The sequence below is a fragment of the Schistocerca cancellata genome, chromosome 6 (genome assembly GCF_023864275.1).
Source record: "Schistocerca cancellata isolate TAMUIC-IGC-003103 chromosome 6, iqSchCanc2.1, whole genome shotgun sequence".
Classification (NCBI taxonomy): Eukaryota; Metazoa; Arthropoda; class Insecta; order Orthoptera; family Acrididae; genus Schistocerca; species Schistocerca cancellata.
Window position 1 is genome coordinate 678,228,963 of NC_064631.1, and position 18,506 is coordinate 678,247,468.

Consider the following 18,506-nt stretch of genomic DNA (forward strand, 5'->3'; position numbering starts at 1 on the left):
ACCGCAATCCAGAAGATGGCGCTGTCGCAGTGCCTGTGCAAAACTGGAGGCCATCCGCTCAGTCTTTTCCCGGAGCTATGGAGAGAAGGGGCGTTTTGGAGTCATGGTCAAAGGCAGAAGTGAGAGCTGTTATCCGCTATGAATGGGCACATGGAGTATCAGGCACAGAAATTCATAACCACCTTGTTGAGGTGTATGGGCCAAGTGTGATGTCAAGACAAATGGTGTGGAGATGGTGCCAGCTATTCAGTAATGGACGTCAGCAAGTGCAGAACATACCAAGACCTGGACAGACGCGCACAGCCACTACAGATGCAAATGTCAGGAAGGTGGATGACATGATTAAAGCGAACTGGCGTAACACCATCAATGGAGTAGCGGCAGAACCTGGAATTGGACATGAGTGAGCTCACAAGATTATCCACTACATTCTTTGATAGAGGAAGGTGTCAGCACGATGGGTGCCCCGCCAACTGACCCCGACCCACTTGGAACAACGCATGGCGTTCACCCTGGAACAGCTCGTGCATTACCATGAATGTGGCAATTATATTCTGTTTCGGATTGTGACAGGGAATGAAATGTGGGTCCACCATTACACGCCTGAATCAAAGGCCGCATCCATGGAGTGGAAACATCCGTCATCACCTGTCCAAAAGAAGTTCAAAAGCACTCTGTCTGCAGGTAAAGTGCTACTCACCGTTTTCTGGGACGCCAAAGGAGTTTTGCTGCTGGACTTTCTGGAGGATGCAACTATCAATGCTGCGCAGTACTGTGCCACTCTGTCGAAACTGAAAGAGGTGATTTGGAAAAAGTGGCCTGGCCTTCTCAGATCTGGTGTTCAGCTGTTGGATGACAATGCGAGACCACACATGGCAACGGCAATGCTAAACCATATTGCAACTCTTGGTTGCGAGTGTCTACACCATCCGCCTTACAGTCTGGATCTAGCCCCAAGTGACTTCCATCCATTTCCTGCTTTGAAGAAGACTCTCGGCGGAAGGTGCTTTGGCAGCAATGTTGATGTGTCAAACAAACCGTTCAATGCTTCTTCCGTATGCAATGCCATGATTTTTTCCTGGAAGGCTTTTTGAAGCTTATAAAGCAGTATGATGTGTCTCAATGTACTTGGAAATTATGTAGAAAAATAAAGATATGTCTTATCTTTAACATCTTTTTCTCTTTTTTTTCCCTTTAACACACAATTCCGACCACAGTCGACAGGGGAAACTTATTTTCCAACTCCCCCATGTAAAAACTTTGATGTTTGCCAATGACATTGTAATTCTGTCAGACACAGCAAAGGACCTGGAAGAGCACCTTAATGGAATGGACAGTGTCTTGAAAGAAGGATATAAGATGAATATCAACAAAAGCAAAACGAGGATAATGGAATGTACTTGAATTAAATCACGTGATGCTGAGGGAATTAGGTTAAGAGATGAAACACTTAAAGTAGTAGATGAGTTTTGCTACTTGGGGAGCAAAATAACTGATGACAGTCGAAGTAAAGATGCGCGGAAAGCATTTCTGAGGAAGAGAAATTTGTTAACATCGAGTATAGATTTAGGTGTCAGGAAGTCTTTTCTGAAAGTATTTGTATGGAGTATAGCCACGTATGGAAGTGAAACATGGACGATAAATAGTTTAGACAAGAAGAGAATTGATGCTGAAGATCATACGGGTAGATCATGTAACTAATGGGGAGGTACTGAGTAAAACTGGGGAGAAGAGGAATTTGTGTCACAACTTGACTAGAAGAAGGGATCGGTTGGTAGGACACATTCTGAGGCATCAAGGGATCACCAATTCAGTACTGGAGGGAAGTGTGGAGTATAAAAATCGTAGAGGGAGACCAAGGGATGTAGAGAAGGATGTGGGTTGCAATAGTTATTCAGAGATGAAGAGGCTTGCACTGGAGATAGTAGCATGGAGAGCTACATCAAACCAGTCTCTGGACTGAAGAGCATAAAAACAACAATTCTTCACAAGCTGTGGCTGTTAAATGTTGGTTTCTGCTTAGCTATTCTATTGCACCTAATTGTGTGAGTGGCTCCACAGAATCAAAATTGGTCCATTTGACAAACAGGATTTCACCACTTGTATCAAAGGCAAAGTCGTAAGTGCCACGAGGCAATTTTTCCAGTTTTTTGAAGAGGGCATTTTTGACATCTGTTTCCTCCCATTGTGCCCGTTGCCCTAAATACAATCTTTTGCAGATGAAGCAAGAGATTTCCACTCATGAAATAGTTGTCAAAGTAAATAGTAAGATCCTGAGAATTTTCAATACTCTCAAGCATATTTAACACTACCCTAGGCCAAACAGCAAGGTCAGTAATTTCATTTGTCACTTTTTTGCCACAGCACAAATCAAAATTGAAACAGTAACCATTAGAAGCACACAAAGCACGTAGTTTATAACCAAATCGAATTGGCTTTCCTCGAGTGAACTGTCTTTGCAATCATGTCATCGGTGCTCAAGTTTTCCGAAAATACACCAAACTGCTGGAAGAACTCATTCCATCTTTGTAATTAGTGGCCTAACCTTCAACCCTCTATCATGTTTGTTGTCTTGAGCTTGATAATTATCACTGAAGTGTATTACAGATTTTATCGAATGGCTCTGAGCACTATGGGACTTAACTTCTAAGGTCATCAGTCCCCTAGAACTTAGAACTACTTAAACCTAACTAACCTAAGGACGTTACACACATCCATGCCCGAGGCAGGATTCGAACCTGCAACCGGAACGGTCACGCGGTTCCAGACTGTAGCACCTAGAACTGCTCGGCCACCCTGGCTGGCACAGATTTTATCTTCTGATGTCTTTTGCAACATAGTTTTTTGATGAGTTCTAGTCCTAAGTCATCATCTTCAGACCAATTATTTGTTTCTAATGGAAGTCTGTGGTACCCTGACAAAATTAGTAAGCCTAGATATAGTTTCAGTTCTTCAGCATCAAAATAGAAGTCATACATGTTTTTAGAACAACTTGCATATCCCACGGGATATAATCACCTGCATTATTGAAATTCAAGATATATTCTCCAACTTCAAATGGTTTTGGTTTCATTTTACTGTAAGTCAGCAGTTGGCTGCAAAGTTTCTTCTGTTTCCTTGAGTTTACTCCATCTTCACCACCCAGTCCCCAAACACGTATTTCTAGTACTTTGAAAGCAAACTTCCACTGATCCAAAACATCCACAGTACCTGTTGCAGCATCATCTGCCTCATCTTCATCAGTGAACACACCACAACTCTGCTACTAGACATAAATGCTATTATTGTGCTGCTTTTATTACAGCTGTGTCAGCAGAAGACAATGTTTTCTCACAGTGATCTAAAAAGAGATTGTTTGTCTTTATGTTTGCTCAACAATGGCAGATTATTGTATGAACTTTTTCCTGCAAATAAGAGCCAGCAGATCTAAGAAGTAACTGACAAACAATGGAAGGATATAAAAAGTAAGTGCGGCAATTGTTGCATCATTATACAAATAAGAAAAGTCCCATTTCTTGCATGATCACTAATAAAAAAAATACAACAATTACTATCAATAATGTAGGTTTATAATATAATAATTGGAATTAAATATGTTACCCCTTTATTAGTGACAAAATAAAAAGCAGTAGAGTCTAAAAATAGATCACTAGGAAATAATCAGTTAATGTGATTAATAGGAGTTAAAGGAACTGAATATGTTAATAATGCAGGAAAAGTTATACCTCCCAGACAAATGGGAGGATTGCGCAGGCAATGTGACATAACCTAAAATCTGTGTGTTAGTATTTTGCTCCAGTAAAGCAGAACTCTTTACGTGATAGGCCTACACATTAACAATTCTATAAAACAGTAGTAATTCTGCCTTTATTAGTACAACAATGAAAATCATTGTGTTTGCAGAAAATAACCAAAGAGCAGCAGACTGACCTACACCATCATTTCAGTACATTCCAACACAAGATGAACAAGACATATTTTTAAGTGGATTGATAACAGTTGTGAACATTTACAGTAGAAGAGTACATCATAATTCTACAGTAAATAAATGAAAATCAGCAAGTTACACGTATAATGTTATAATCAACAGCAAGCAAACCCAAGTATGTAAGATAGCTTTTGTTAGCTTATTTGGCATACTGGAGAGGTGGCTTCAGAGTGTACTCCTACAGGGAAAGAGCCCACAAGATATGAGCGGTGTCAGCAATAAAAACTGTGCTGCTGTACTACCACAAACTGTAAAAACTGTACATGACCACATGGTCTCACTTCCTGTGTACACTAGCCATTATCCATTTAGTAACCATGTTTGCTTAGATGCCAGGCTAAATGTGAAAAAAAAAAAGAAAAAAAAAGGGGGAGGTTTGGTTTGTACAAAGCAGCACACCCTAATACTACAGCACATTACAAGTGTTATCTTAATCATTTGAATAAAAACTTTAATGTTACTTTTGGACAACCTCAAATTGGTACTTTTGTGACGTGAGAGCCTCATGGTGAAAACCAGCAGTCACATATTAAATGATGCAGCAAAACTGGTGGGCTGTGCAGAATATACGGTTCACAATCGCAGAGCAAAGAAGACTGCACAGATATAAGTAAACAAGATGATGGAGTATTCCATCTGTGCATCCATTACATGCAGAATTTATCCCTCTCAGAAATTCCAATCCAAGGAGTCTTCTACCTTGCGACAACTGTTGGTGAATGCATTTTGTATAACCAATATAAAAACAAATAAATGCTATTTCTATGTCTACAATGAAGGGATTGCTCGCGAAGGAGCAAATGAAGTATGTTCCTCCAATGATGACTGATAAAATCATCATGTGCCAGCTTAAGTGAAAGTCTCCATTTTCGGATACGTGCATGGGACAAAATCAGAATTGTACTATGATATGCTACTGCCTAGCTCTACCAGATAGTAGATGATTTGAGAAAGTCAGGTGCTATTTTCCATTACGAGTACATTCATATGTCTGTGACAGAAATTTTGGGCTGATCAAATTAATGCTTCAAACAAATGATCGTGTATATACAGTCAAAGAGTATGTAGATTATATAGAGAACAATACTTTTCTGTAAAACTTGTTTCTACAGAAGATAATCTTAATTTTTCTGAATACTGGCGAGATATTATCGAAGCGCTGGTTTGTCTTTAGAAGTCAAGGTAAAACTGTACCTAAATCTCAAAGTCTCATTGCAACAACTAAATTTTATGTACTTTGAGTGTTGTAACAATAGAGGAGATCATTTATTGGCATGTCATTATATAGTAGGTTTAACTGAACACACATTTGGCCTTTGGATTCCAGGAGAACATGTAAATTTCTCTTTACAAAAGGCTTATGGAGGACCAGTATAAGGCTTATGGAGGACCAGTATCGATTAAGCTCAAGAAAATGCAGGACATTCATCATTTGATAATGCCAACTGTAGACAATAATGTGGACTGAAAAAGACAGTTGAATATTGATTCGAAAGACGGTAGTGTAAAAGAAAGACAAGAATTATAGGATACAAAAGGTTAGTTCTTTGCAACAAGGAAAGAACTTGTATATTAATTTCTAAAGTTTATTACAGAAAGCACACATCTCCAGATATATATGTATGAAACTTCAATAAATTAATATAATTTTCTTATTCAGCTTGCTCTTCATGCCTTATCTTCTTCCAACTAAGTTAAAATAATTGTTCTTTATCTTCACACACACATCAGAAACTGCATTTTTTTTTAATCTCTTGAGAAGTTATGTACGAATGCATACTTTTACAGTGATATCCAGTAATAAAATATTCCTGGGTTTCAAGCTGCCCCCACATATTTTCGGCAGAGCCCTCCTCTGCCATTGTCAAGTGGTTGACCGTTATGTGAGTGTCACTGCATCACCACCGCCACTGACGTCACTAGTGCGCAGTCCTGTACCATATTTGGCAAGGTTTTGTGGCACGACTGCTGCACCTGCTTCAACTGCCCAGTCACAGGATCCCAGGCTGTACCCGGCTGTAATACACCGACTCTATTGAGGATGCTATCCAATATTTTCATCTCTATTGCTTCATTTATTACGCTATCCCAGAAGCCATTAGTCTGTTTAATAATGTAAGTCTTGTCAAATGCAATACAGTGTCTGTTTTCCAGTGCATGCTGATTTTTTGGGATAGCATAGGCAGGAACACCTTTCGTGGCTCTTATGTGGCACTGTTCAGTAGTGCAGACAGGTTGACCAACATAAAACTGCCCACACCCACACAGTATTTTGTATGTTCCACGTGTTCTGAGACCTACGTCTTTTGTAGTCTTCATTAGTTGCTAGGTCTTTGCTGAGGGCTTGAAGACAGTGTCGATTTTACGTATTTTCATACTCCAGCTTAACTTCCCTGTTATTGAGCCACAAAACACTAAAAAACACAATCTTCTTTGGAGCTACTCAAATGGTCATCACTTGAAGAGTGCTACTAGAACCACCTTCCTCAGGCATACAGACCACCCACGTTCTTCAGTCTGAAAAAGGTACATAAGAAGGATACAAGTCTTATAGTGAGCACCAATGGATGGCCGACCTACAGACTTGCAAAACATTTGGCCAGCTTCCTCTTGATGCACAGTGGACATTGTGCACACAATATAAATAATACAGCAGACTACATTGATGACTTCACTGATCAAATTAAACGTCTACACCTTTGTGAAGGTGATACTGTGCTTAGTTTTGATGTGATCCCCTTTTCACATGTGTCCCTGTCACAGACTCTATGAATTTTCTGTACCGACTGTTTAACAACAGCATTGTGGATTTATTTAAACATTCCCTGACGTCATCGTATTTTTTACATAGTGGAGACTATTTCAAACAGATGAACAGCATCGCAATGGGGAGCCCTTTATCTCCAATTGTAGCCACATCTCTATGGAGCATTTTGAGGACACCACTCCTGCAAAGCCTAGTTGTTTCTATTGCTACAGTGATAATATCTTCATCAATGCCATCATGGACATGAGAAGTTGGAAGAGTTCTCGGAACACATCAACAACATAAAGTTCATGAAAGAAGTAGAGAAGGTCAGTTCCTTGCCATTCCTGGATGTCCTTGTCCGCCATAAACCCAATGAGTGCCTCAGTTTACCGCAAGCCCACCCACACGGTCAGTATCTGCACGCCACCAGCTACCATCACCCAGCGCAGAAACAGTCTGTTCCGAGGACCTTGGTACATTGAGCTGAAACCATCTCAGATGCCAAAAACCTGCTGAGGTAACTGAGCCATTTAGATAAAGTTTTCAAGAAAAAGTCACAACTACAAACACATTTCACAAGTAGTTTCATCTGAGCCGCAAAAACACAAGCCCTCTGAAGAAGAAACAAAAGAAGATACAGTTTTTACCGTTTTGTGGCTCAATAACAGGGAAGATTAGCCGGCACCTGAAAATACACAAAATCGACACTATTTTCATGCCCCCAGCGAAGACCCAGCAACTAATGCAGACTACAAAAGACGATGTAGGCCTCAGATCATGATGAACATACAAAATACCGTGTGGGTGTGGGCAGTTTTATGTCAGTCAACCCGCCTGCACTATTGAACAGTGCCGCGTAAAGCACGAAAGGTGGCTCTGCCTATGCATTCAACAAGACTTCTATTATTAAACAGACCAATGGCTTCTGGGATAGCATAATAAATGAAATAATGGAGATCAAAATATCAGACAACACCCTTAATAAAGACGGTGTATTGCAGTTGGGTATGGCCTGGTATCATGTGATTGGGAAGTTCAAGCAGGTGCAGCAGTCATGACAACAAAACATTGCCACATACGGTTTGGGACTGGGCACCAGTGACATCACAGACAGTGGCGCAGCTACATAAGCACGAGCAGCACTCACACGACAATCAATCACTTGACAATGGCAGAGGAGATCTCTGCTGAAAGCTCGTGGGCTGTTAACCACTTGACGTGGCTTGAAACCCACGAATACTTTATTCCTGAAAAATTATTTTTTTGAACTTGTTACCTAAACTGACTGATTCAATTACATATCCATCACGTTCTGATTTTACATGCATATTATACAACAAACTTAAACCTTTCAACACAGTACTGTCACACACAACATTCCACTACTTTCACGATGAATTTTTGCTCTGAAGCTGAGAGTTCACTGATTAGAAACTTCCTAGCAGATTAAATCATTGTGCCCGATTAGGACTCAAACATAGGACCTTTGCCTTTCAAGGGCAAGTGCTCAACTGACTTGAGCACTTGCCTTTGAAAGGCAAGGGTCTCAGGTTTGAGTCCTAATCTGATAACCTGTCAGGAAGTTTCATTACATTGCTATTGATATACCACCAAAAAATCACGTAAGTAGGAAATTAGCATACCCTCAAGCATTTGTCCATGAGAACGGGTTCCTCAAACAATCTGGCAAACTCGTAGGCCCTGCAAGCATTTTTAGGAAACAGATCTCCCCAAAGATACTTTGTGCATTCTTCCACAACATGTGGTATCATGTATTTTTTGGCTACGTAGCATAGCTCACAAGCTTGGTCAAAAGACTGGAGATTTATCTCGTCTGTATATATGTATCTGAAAACAAAAGCAAGAGAAATTTGTCCAACAGATGATACACTTAGGAACATAACACATATATAATTACGTATTTAAAAAAAATTTAATGCAAACAGTGCTGTAAAAAAGGTTAATGTGATCTTCTGGAGATGGACAAAACTGCAGTTATTTCTGCCTCTTCGCTGTCTCAAAGGCTAATTTTCTTCAGATCCAAGGGACACCAAACAGTTTCTTATATTTCTGTCCCATACAAACATAGTATACAAAGGTAAACTCTCTCTCCTTCCCTCATAATATTTCTTATGTATGGGCTACCAGAGACAGTGGACATGTAAGTGTAAGTAGAATTTGCACGAATGTGTGTGTGTGTGTGTGTGTGTGTGTGTGTGTGTGTGTGTGTGTGTGTGTGAATTTTGTCTAATACAAAAGAGGGCATTTTCACCAAAGGCTTAACTTGTTAGCAATCGTTTTGCTGAGCCTGACTGCAACTCCGCTTCTCCACTATATGGTGAGTAGCAGCCTATCTTTTTGATGGTATTGTCATTATTTTATCCTGGATTTTCCACATTTTAAATCTTTGAAAAATATATATCCTTTGAAAAACATATACCAAAGACATCATTCAATTTCGTCTCTTTGCCTCATCACAGAACATGGAGGTCGGAGGATTACCTTCGTTGTAAAGCAGGTAGGCAACAATCTATGGCAGATCTACAATGCATTGTTGGCACAGGCACAAGTGTTTTGGAGCACACCATTTAACATAAATGCCTGAACATAGGGTTCTGCAGCAGATAAACCCTACATGTTCCCATGTGGACCCACCGATATTTTCAATTGTGACTGCAATGGGCAAAGGATCATGAGAGATGGAGCATGGATCAATGCAAAAATGTCACATGTCAAATGAGTCAAATTTCTTGTTTTACTTGGTCAATGGTGCTGTACAGGTATGCTGTTTTTCAGACAAACAGCTGCTTAAAACTTCCACCATGCCACGGATGCTGGTTGCTAACAATATTATACTATGGGGGACATTCAGTTGGACTTGCATGGGACCTATGGTAGTATTTGATGAAACCATGAAAGTTGTGGACTACATCCACATCAAAACTCTGCAAGCCACTATATGGTGTGTGGCAGAGGGTATCCTGTACCACTATTATTCATTTTCCTTCCTGTTCCATTCGAAAGTACAGCGAGGGAAAATAATTGTCTATATGCCTCCATATGAGCTCTCAATTCTCAAATCTTTATGTTTGTGGCCCTTACACAATGTGTGTTGGCAGCAGCAGAATTGTTAAGCAGTTAGCTTCAAATGTTCCCTAAATTTTCTCAATTATGTTTCTAGAAAATAATGTGGCCTTCGCTCCAGGATTCTCGTTTGACTTCCCGAAGCATCTCGTAAAACTAACATGTTGTTCAAACTGCCAGTAACAAATCTAGCAGGTCACTTCTGAATTGCTTGAATGTCTTCCTTCAATCCGACTTGGTACAGATCCCAAACACTCGAGCAGTACTCAAGAACATGTCGCACCCCTATATATGGTCTCCTTTACAGATGAATCACACTTTTGTTTCATTTTGTTTTGTTTTAGGGCACAAAAACAACTAGGATCATACACGCCCATGTTGAAACCATAGAACACAAAGACAAAAAAGGAGTTAAAAACGACTACACATTAAGCCCAGTCGACGGAAGGAAAGAAAATGTCCTTCACCATATTGGTACAATGGATACAAAGTAAAATGCGGCTGACAGCCCACGCATTATTCGCTAAAATGGCCGACAACTCAGACGGCAAACATAAATGAGAACGTAAGTGGTTAAAAAAAAGGGTATTCCGTCAGGAAATGCGAACCAATGTAGGTTGAGTGCAATGAGCACAAAGTGGTGGGGGAACATCACTTAACAATTTTTTTTTTTGTCATCAGTCTTCTGACTGGTTTGATGCGGCCCGCCACAAATTCCTCTCCTGTGGTAACCTCTTCATCTCAGAATAGCACTTGCAACCTACGTCCTCAATTATTTGCTGAATGCATTCCAATCTTTGTCTTCCTCTGCAGTTTTTGCCCTCTACAGCTCCCTCTAGTACCATGAAAGTCATTCTCTCATGTCTTAACAGATATCCTATCATCCTGTCCCTTCTCCTTATCAGTGTTTTCCACATATTCCTTTCTTCTCCGATTTTACATAGAACCACCTCATTCCTTACCTTACCAGTCCATCTAATTTTCAACATTCGTCTGTAGCACCACATCTCAAATGCTTCGATTCTCTTCTGCTCTGGTTCTCCCTCAGTCTATGTTTCACTACCATACAATGCTGTACTCCAGACGTACATTCTCAGAAATTTCTTCCTCAAATTAAGTCCAATATTTGATATTAGTAGACTTCTTTTGGCCAGGAATGCCTTTTTTGCTATAGCTAGTCTGCTTTTGATGTTCTCCTTGCTCCATCCATCACTGGTCATTTTACTGCCTAGGTAGCAGAATTCCTTAACTTCATCTACTTCACGACCATCAATTCTGACGTTGAGTTTCTTGCTGTTCTCTTTTCTACTAACTTCTCTCGCTGCTCCTTGAGTTTCCCTGGCTGGGAGGACTTCACTGGCTCAGACTCCAGGACTGAGGATGAGCATTAAGTCCTACGACCAGCTGCTTTTGAGCTCTTCAGCCACTGGTGGGTCTCATCTTTCCCACTAGCAGAAGCCTGGGAAGGGAGTGACCCAAGGGACCCCTTGCGAAAGAAGCTGGAGAAGACTTACGATTCTCCACCTTAGAAGTGGGGACGGACATCCCCTGATGGAGGGGGGGGGGGGGGGTGCTTCTGTAGTAGGTGGTACGGGAGCAACAGGGAGGGAAGTGCCCCCACCATCAAGGGGGAAGAAGTAGTCTTTTGGCTCTGAGAGGTGACTGGGGTTGGCAGAGCTGATGGTGCCAGAACTGTTGTAGCGGTGGCGTAAGACGATGTCATACGTACAGGATGCAGGTTTCAAATTTTCTCTTAGCCTCAGTAGTGTAGGTCAGTCGGTCCAGGGTTTTGTACTCCATGATTTTTCCTTTCTTTCTGGAGAATCCTGCAGTCTGACAAGCAAGGCGAACGGTGCTCTCTGCAGTTGACACAGATGGGAGGTGGGACACATGGAGTATTGGGATGTGATGGGCATCCACAATCTCGACATTTGACGCTGGAAGTACAGCGGGAAGACATATGGCCAAACTTCCAGCACTTAAAGCACCGCATTGGGGAAGGGATATAGGGCTTTACATCACAGCAGTAGAGCATCACCTTAACATTCTCGGGCAATGTATCACCCTCGAAGACCAAGATGAAGGCACCGGAGGCAACCTGATTATCCCTCGGAGCCCGGTGGACACGCCGGATGAAATGTACACCTCGCCACTCTAAATTGGCGCGCAGCTCATCGCCAGACTGCCAAAGAAGGTCCCTGTGAAATATGATATCCTGGACCATATTTAAGCTCTTATGGTGTGTGCTGGTTACAGAAACATCCCCCAGCTTGTCATAAGCAAGTAATGTTTGTGACTGGGCAGAGGATGCTGTTTTGATCAAGACTGACCCGCATCTCATTTTGGACAATCCCTCCACCTCCCCAAATGTGTCCTCTAAAGGCTCAACAAAAAACTGAGGCTTCATCATCATGAAAGATTCCCCATCAGCTCTCGAACATACAAGGTACTGGGGCAGTAAGATCCGCTGCCAACCTTAGCCTGGCGTTCCTCCCATGGTGTGGCCAGGGAGGGGCACGATTTGGGGTCGTACTTCTGTTTGTTTAATTGAGCCCATGAACGGTTAGAGACGGTTGGTATTTCACCACCAGCAAGAGATAATGGACTATACTTCATCATATTTCATCTGCTCTGATGCCACCCACTCCGACCAGGAGCCCTCCCCACGGGTGCCACCCAGCCACAACAAAGGCTACCTGGCAGGATGGCCATTAACGGGAGTCGCAATGCCCCAGTGGGGATGGGCATCTACCCCATGGCATACATGGGAGTTAATGGAGCAGGCATCAGCAGAGTAATCCCTGTGTGATCAGGGGGCTACAACCAACAGGGTACATGGCAGCCCCACCACAACAGACTGGCTACCGTGCTGGATATCAGGTGCATCAGGTGCAAAGAAGTTCATGGTCATCGTCTACGCAGGAAGTGACACTGCATAGTGCATGGTGGAAAACGCACCCAGGAAGGTGTCCTCACATAAGAGATGGAGAATGAGTGGGACTGAAATGCAACGACGAGAAAGTGGGCTAAAGATCTCAATGCACAATGGACACGCTGCACCACGTAAGGTGCCCTTCCCCAATTGGCCTGCTCTTCAGGAAAATTTTGAAGAACGGAGGTCAAAACCTCCAGGGGACCATCACTTAAAGGCCGAAACATGTGAAATTCCTTTTAGTCGCCTCTTACGACAGGCAGGTATATCTCGGGCCTATTCTCACCCCCGGACCAGGGGGGTTGGTGGTCAGGCATGGCAGACAAACGGCAAGCATATCTGCTGAGGAGAAAGTCATGGCAGTATGACAGTGATAGTTTGGCAGCTTCTGCATACAAACTCTCAACCAGGCTAGGGTGAAAGATGCCAGTGGCCAAATGGATGCCACGATGGTGGATAGTATTGAGACTTGAGACAGCGTAAGAGAGACAGATGTGCAAATGCATAAACAAAACACCCATAGTCTAGTTTTGAATGGACAAGGGACAAGTACAAACAGAGGGGGTGGGTCAATCTATACCCCATGAAGTACGATTAAGGACAAATAGGCCACTGAGGAACTGCGTACAATGGGCTGCCAGGTAAGGCAGAAGGGAGAACAAAGAGAGTTTCCTATAGAGAAGGAGCCACCAGGAATTTCGTAGTTTCAAAGAACGGAAGAGTAACAGGTCCAAAATATAAAGATGGTGGGGGAAACCAATAGCGCCCCCAGAAATTCATACGTACAGTTTTGTCAGTGGAAAAATGAAAGCCATTGCCATTGCTCCATGAATAAAGATGATTGAGACATCTCTGAAGATGCCACTCAAGAGGACAAGTCCGTGGAGAACTGCAATAGATGGCAAAATCATCAACAGAAAGGGAGCCGCAGATGCTCGGTAGGAGACAGGCCATTATAGGGTTAATGGCAATAGCAAAGAGGACGACACTCAGGACGGAACGCTGAGGCACACCGTTTTCCTGGATAAAGGTGTCTGACGAGGCAAAACCCATACATACCTCGAAAACTTGGTCTTTTAAAATTCCTGAAGGAAATGGGGCAGGCTGCCACAGAAGCCCCACTTGTAGAGAGTAAGCAGGATACCAGTTCTCGAGCAGGTGTCATAGGCTTTCTCCAGATCGAAAAACACAGCTGCAGACTAGTATTTCCATAGAAAATGATTCATGACATGGGTTTACAAAGTGAAGAGATGGTCAACCACAGAACAGCATGCTCAAAATCCACACTGTGCACTGGTTGGTAAATTGCAAGACTTGAGCCACCACACCAGCAGCTGGGCATGAATCATATGTTCCCTCACCTTGCAAACACAGCTGGTGGGAGAAATGGGACAATAACTAGAAGGAAGGTGTTTGTCCTTATCAGGCTTAGGTATGGGCATGACAATGGCATCTTGCCAGCAGTGAGATAAATGTGTCCTCTACCCAGATGAGATTGTATGTATGGAGCACAAAGTGTTTGCCCGCAAAAGAAAGGTTCTGCAACATCTGAATGTGAACATCATCGGCCCTGGAGCGGAGAATTGGGAAGGAGTGAGAGCATGACCTAGCTCCCTCATAGGAGAGGCGGCATTGTAGCACTCACGATTCTGAGAAGAGGAGGGTATCTCTGCTTCTGTCAGGCCGGAAATTAGGGAATGGACCTTGGCCCACACAACAGAAGAGGGAATGGAACTGTTAAAAGAACTAGTAAAAGAAATCTGACTAGTTTTTTTGCTATCCCGAAGAACACTGCGACACTGTACATGCAACTGTTTATAACAAATGTAGTTTGTCATCATAGGGTGATGATTGAAAACGCAGAGCATGTCTCCGGGTGCAAACTGCATCATGGCACGCCTTAGTTCACCAAGGGACCACGACACAGTGCGGTAAAAAGGAAGTGCAAGGAATGGAACGTTCTGCAGCAGTAAGGATAACATTTAAAAGATATTCTACCTGGTCATCACAACTGGGGAAATGTTCAATGTCAAAGGTCACCAAGGAGGATTGAAGCCTCCAGCCGGTCTTAGAAAGTTGTGACTTTTAAGCATGTAGGTGGGAATGGAGTCAGCAAACGGATGTTGTTGTTGTTGTGGTCTTCAGTCCTGAGACTGGTTTGATGCAGCTCTCCATGCTACTCCATCCTGTGCAAGCTTCTTCATCTCCCAGTACTTACTGCAACCTACGTCCTTCTGAATCTGCTTAGTGTATTCATCTCTTGGTCTCCCTCTATGATTTTTACCCTCCACACTGCCCTCCAATGCTAAATTTGTGATCCCTTGATGCCTCAGAACATGTTCTACCAACTGGTCCCGTCTTCTTGTCAAATTGTGCCACAAACTCCTCTTCTCCCCAATTCTATTCAATACCTCCTCATTAGTTTTGTGATCTACCCATCTAATCTTCAGCATTCTTCTGTAGCACCATGGACAGCACATGGGAAATGGTTACTTGAGTACTTGTCAGAGAGAACAGACCCATCAAGACCAAGGGCAAGCTGAGTAGTGCAGAAGGAGAGGTCCAAATGGGAGTAGGTGTGCGTGAGTCTGAAAGGAACGTGGATGCCCCAGTGTTAAGGCATATGAAGTTAAGTTGATTGAGAAGGTCAACCAAGAGGGCACTTCTCAGACAGGTTCCGGGAGAACCCCTAAGGGGATGGTGCACATTAAAGTCACTGAGCAGCAGAAAGGGGTGAGGGAATGGCCCAATAAGCTGGAGGAAGTCTTACCTGGTGACACTGAAAGAGGGATGTAAACAGTACAGAGGGGAAAAGTTCAAGAAGTTAGGAAGGAAAATGCAAACTGCAACAGCTTGAAGCTGGGTAGTCAGGGAGATGGGTTGACTACGAGCAGCGTGAGTCCCCCATGAGACGGAATACTGTCCTCGGAGGAAAGGTCAAGGACAGACGTGCAGCACAGAAGGGAAAAGATGCAGCAAAGGCTGGGGCCCCAAGGTGGCCAAGCACGAATCCGCCAAAGAGCGGCGAGCCCTGGAGGGTTGAACCACCCTTTCCTAAAATTCTCCCGATAAACCGAAGTCGAGCATTCACCTTCCCTACCACAGTTCTCACATGCTCATTCCATACCATATCGCTTTGCAACATAATGTCCACTGACGTGACTGTGTCAGGCAGGACACTGTATCCAAACATTACAGGTTTGTTTTTCCTACTCATCCACATTAACACCCATTTTTCCACATTTAGAGCCAGCTGTCATTCAACATACCAACTAGAAGTCGTCTTGTATTATCACTCAAGTTCAACACCTTACTGTACACCACAGCATCATCAGCAAACAACTGCAGATTGCTGCCCATCCTGTACACCAAAACGTTTATGTATGCAGAGAACAACACCGGTCCTATAACAGGATGTATACGTGGACACACACACACACACACACACACACACACACACACACACACACACACACACACAAAAATTCCCAGATTTCCCGGTTAAAAATACACTTTCTCCTGATTGAAAATACACTTTTTCCATGTTAAGTGACAGTATACTGTTCCTCGGCACTGTAAAGCTCATTAATCCTTTGAATGTTTATGGTTTTATATACCAACGTAGAATTTTCCGGCACTTTAGAAAATGAAACTCAGGGGGGAAAACACATTTTGAAAGACCTTTGATGTGCAGCAACATGTACACTGCATATTTTTTTATTATGAAAGTATAAATTTCAATTCCACCAAACACGCCTGTCGCTTTCCGAAGCATTGAAACTGAGATTGTGATGCGCTTTTGTAAGCCAGTCATAGCTCATGAAATGTGATCTCGCCCCCTGATGACAGCATAGGACACGTGATGTAGTCATCCAATAGCAAGATCAATCTTAAGTAGCGCGAACACACAAATAAGAGAAGTTAATGGTTTAAATTAAGATCCATCACACAAATGTGCCAGTAAAATTTTTAATAACGACGTAAATGTCTTATGTGGGCTCAAAATTCTTCTAAATGGTCGTCCTCAACGAGTTGATTTTTAAATGAGAGTCAAACGCTGTGATTTAAGAAATTCACTGTACATTCTCGCACATAGTTCATCTTGCGCAAAAGGAAATTTGCTTTGAATGTAACGCTTTTCAAACCACCATTCGCAATATTTTCCTGCAACCTGTTAGAAACAGGTTCATTCCAGCAGTTCCAAGGGAGCACCAGATAACAGGAGTCACCGCGCTTGCACAGCTACGATTACACAGGAAGCCCATATATTCGTACATGTAAAACATGAAAAGATCTTATATTATGTCATAAAAGAAATAAGAAATCAGAGGATACTTCAAGAGCATCGGAATTTTGTGAACCATACTAAAATGCAATAATTCGGCTTAAAGTGCACATTCGTATGTCCACATTCGGATGTAAATTTTCTTGGAGTACCAGTACTGTATTATCTGATGTTTGGTTCTTTATTATGGCATAATGCCATATGTGCACTTGAAATGCAGCGAACAGTTGAAACTAGCCAATAGTGTGAAATTAAACACTTCGTTTCAAATAAATTGACAGCCTCAGCAGAAAATATTAATAAAAGACAAATTTCTTTAGCAAACCAACAAAAATAACTTCATTGTTCTGCAAGGCAATTAATGCTTGACTGTCAGAAAGGTGGAAATAAAATCTGAAACTAATAACATACTTTAGTCTACTGTAATTATGTGAACGTATTTTAATTCAATTGATAGCTCCCGGTCACAAAAATCTGTTTTATCATCATTTAACATGAGAGCAATAAACAAAGAGGAAACAACAAAATCACCGAACGTAAACACAGGTCACGTGGAGACTACCCACCTCTCTGCCACAACTCAGACTGCTCTGTGCATCAGCCCCAGATTTACTATATTTCCGAACCGGGGCAATATTAGGTAGTGATGCCCAGCCACACTTCTGTAACCAGAAGTGGGAGAGTCGTCAAGCCACTCACACATCTATGAACTTATTCCACACGCTCGTACCTTCGTTAACAGCCTGCAATGGGGCACCGTGTCACACACTTTCTGGAGATCCTGTGTGTTACTCTTCATCCACAGTTCCCAATATACCATGTGAGAAAAGGGCAAGCTGAGTTTTGCACGAGCTATGCTTCCTAAAACCATGCTGATTCATGGGCATAAGCTGCTTAGTCTCAAAAAAGTGTATTGTATTCAAACTGAGAGTGATATTCGCAACAAATGCAAGCTATACTCTTTGTAAATCTGAACTGAGATTCTATTGGACCTGGTAACTTACTTGTTTTCAAAACCTTCAGTTGTTTCTCTACACCAGGGAAGCTTATTACTATGTCGTAATTATCACTGTATTCCTTCATGTTGGATGTCATCCCTGATGGGAATGACAATCTTCCAACAGGCTGAATGTCCATGTCACTAGGCCAAAATCATGGTACTTAACTCCCTTACCCTGTTCTCCATTTAGATGTCAGACTTACTTTTTTTTGTTTTTTTTTTTTTTTTTTTGTTTTTACTGGTCTGTCTCTAGTGCATTGTCAAGGTGTATGCATAGTTGTTTTTGATTTTTACCTTTTGGTTGCAACTGATCTGTTGATACTACTATTTTTTTCCTCCCTCAATACTGTGGAACTTGGATACAGGATTCCTCTTTGTATATAGTGTTGATGAATTCAAAACAATCATTTCTTTACTGTCTATAATATTGACACTTTTTGCTGTTAATGTTTCTTGTCAGTTGGCTGT

The 18,506-nt window shown here is 42.1% G+C and overlaps 1 protein-coding gene across 4 annotated transcripts in view; it reads right to left on the reverse strand.

Annotated features, from left to right (window-relative positions):
- The window catches only part of LOC126190856 (BTB/POZ domain-containing protein 6-like), an 81,482-nt gene that overhangs the window by 12,346 nt on the left and 50,630 nt on the right, over positions 1-18,506 (reverse strand). For all 4 annotated transcript variants that reach the window (XM_049931451.1, XM_049931450.1, XM_049931449.1 and 1 more), the window contains one exon: positions 8,381-8,585. In XM_049931451.1, the coding sequence (XP_049787408.1) occupies positions 8,381-8,585 (205 nt within the window). The remainder of the gene's footprint in view (positions 1-8,380; positions 8,586-18,506) is intronic.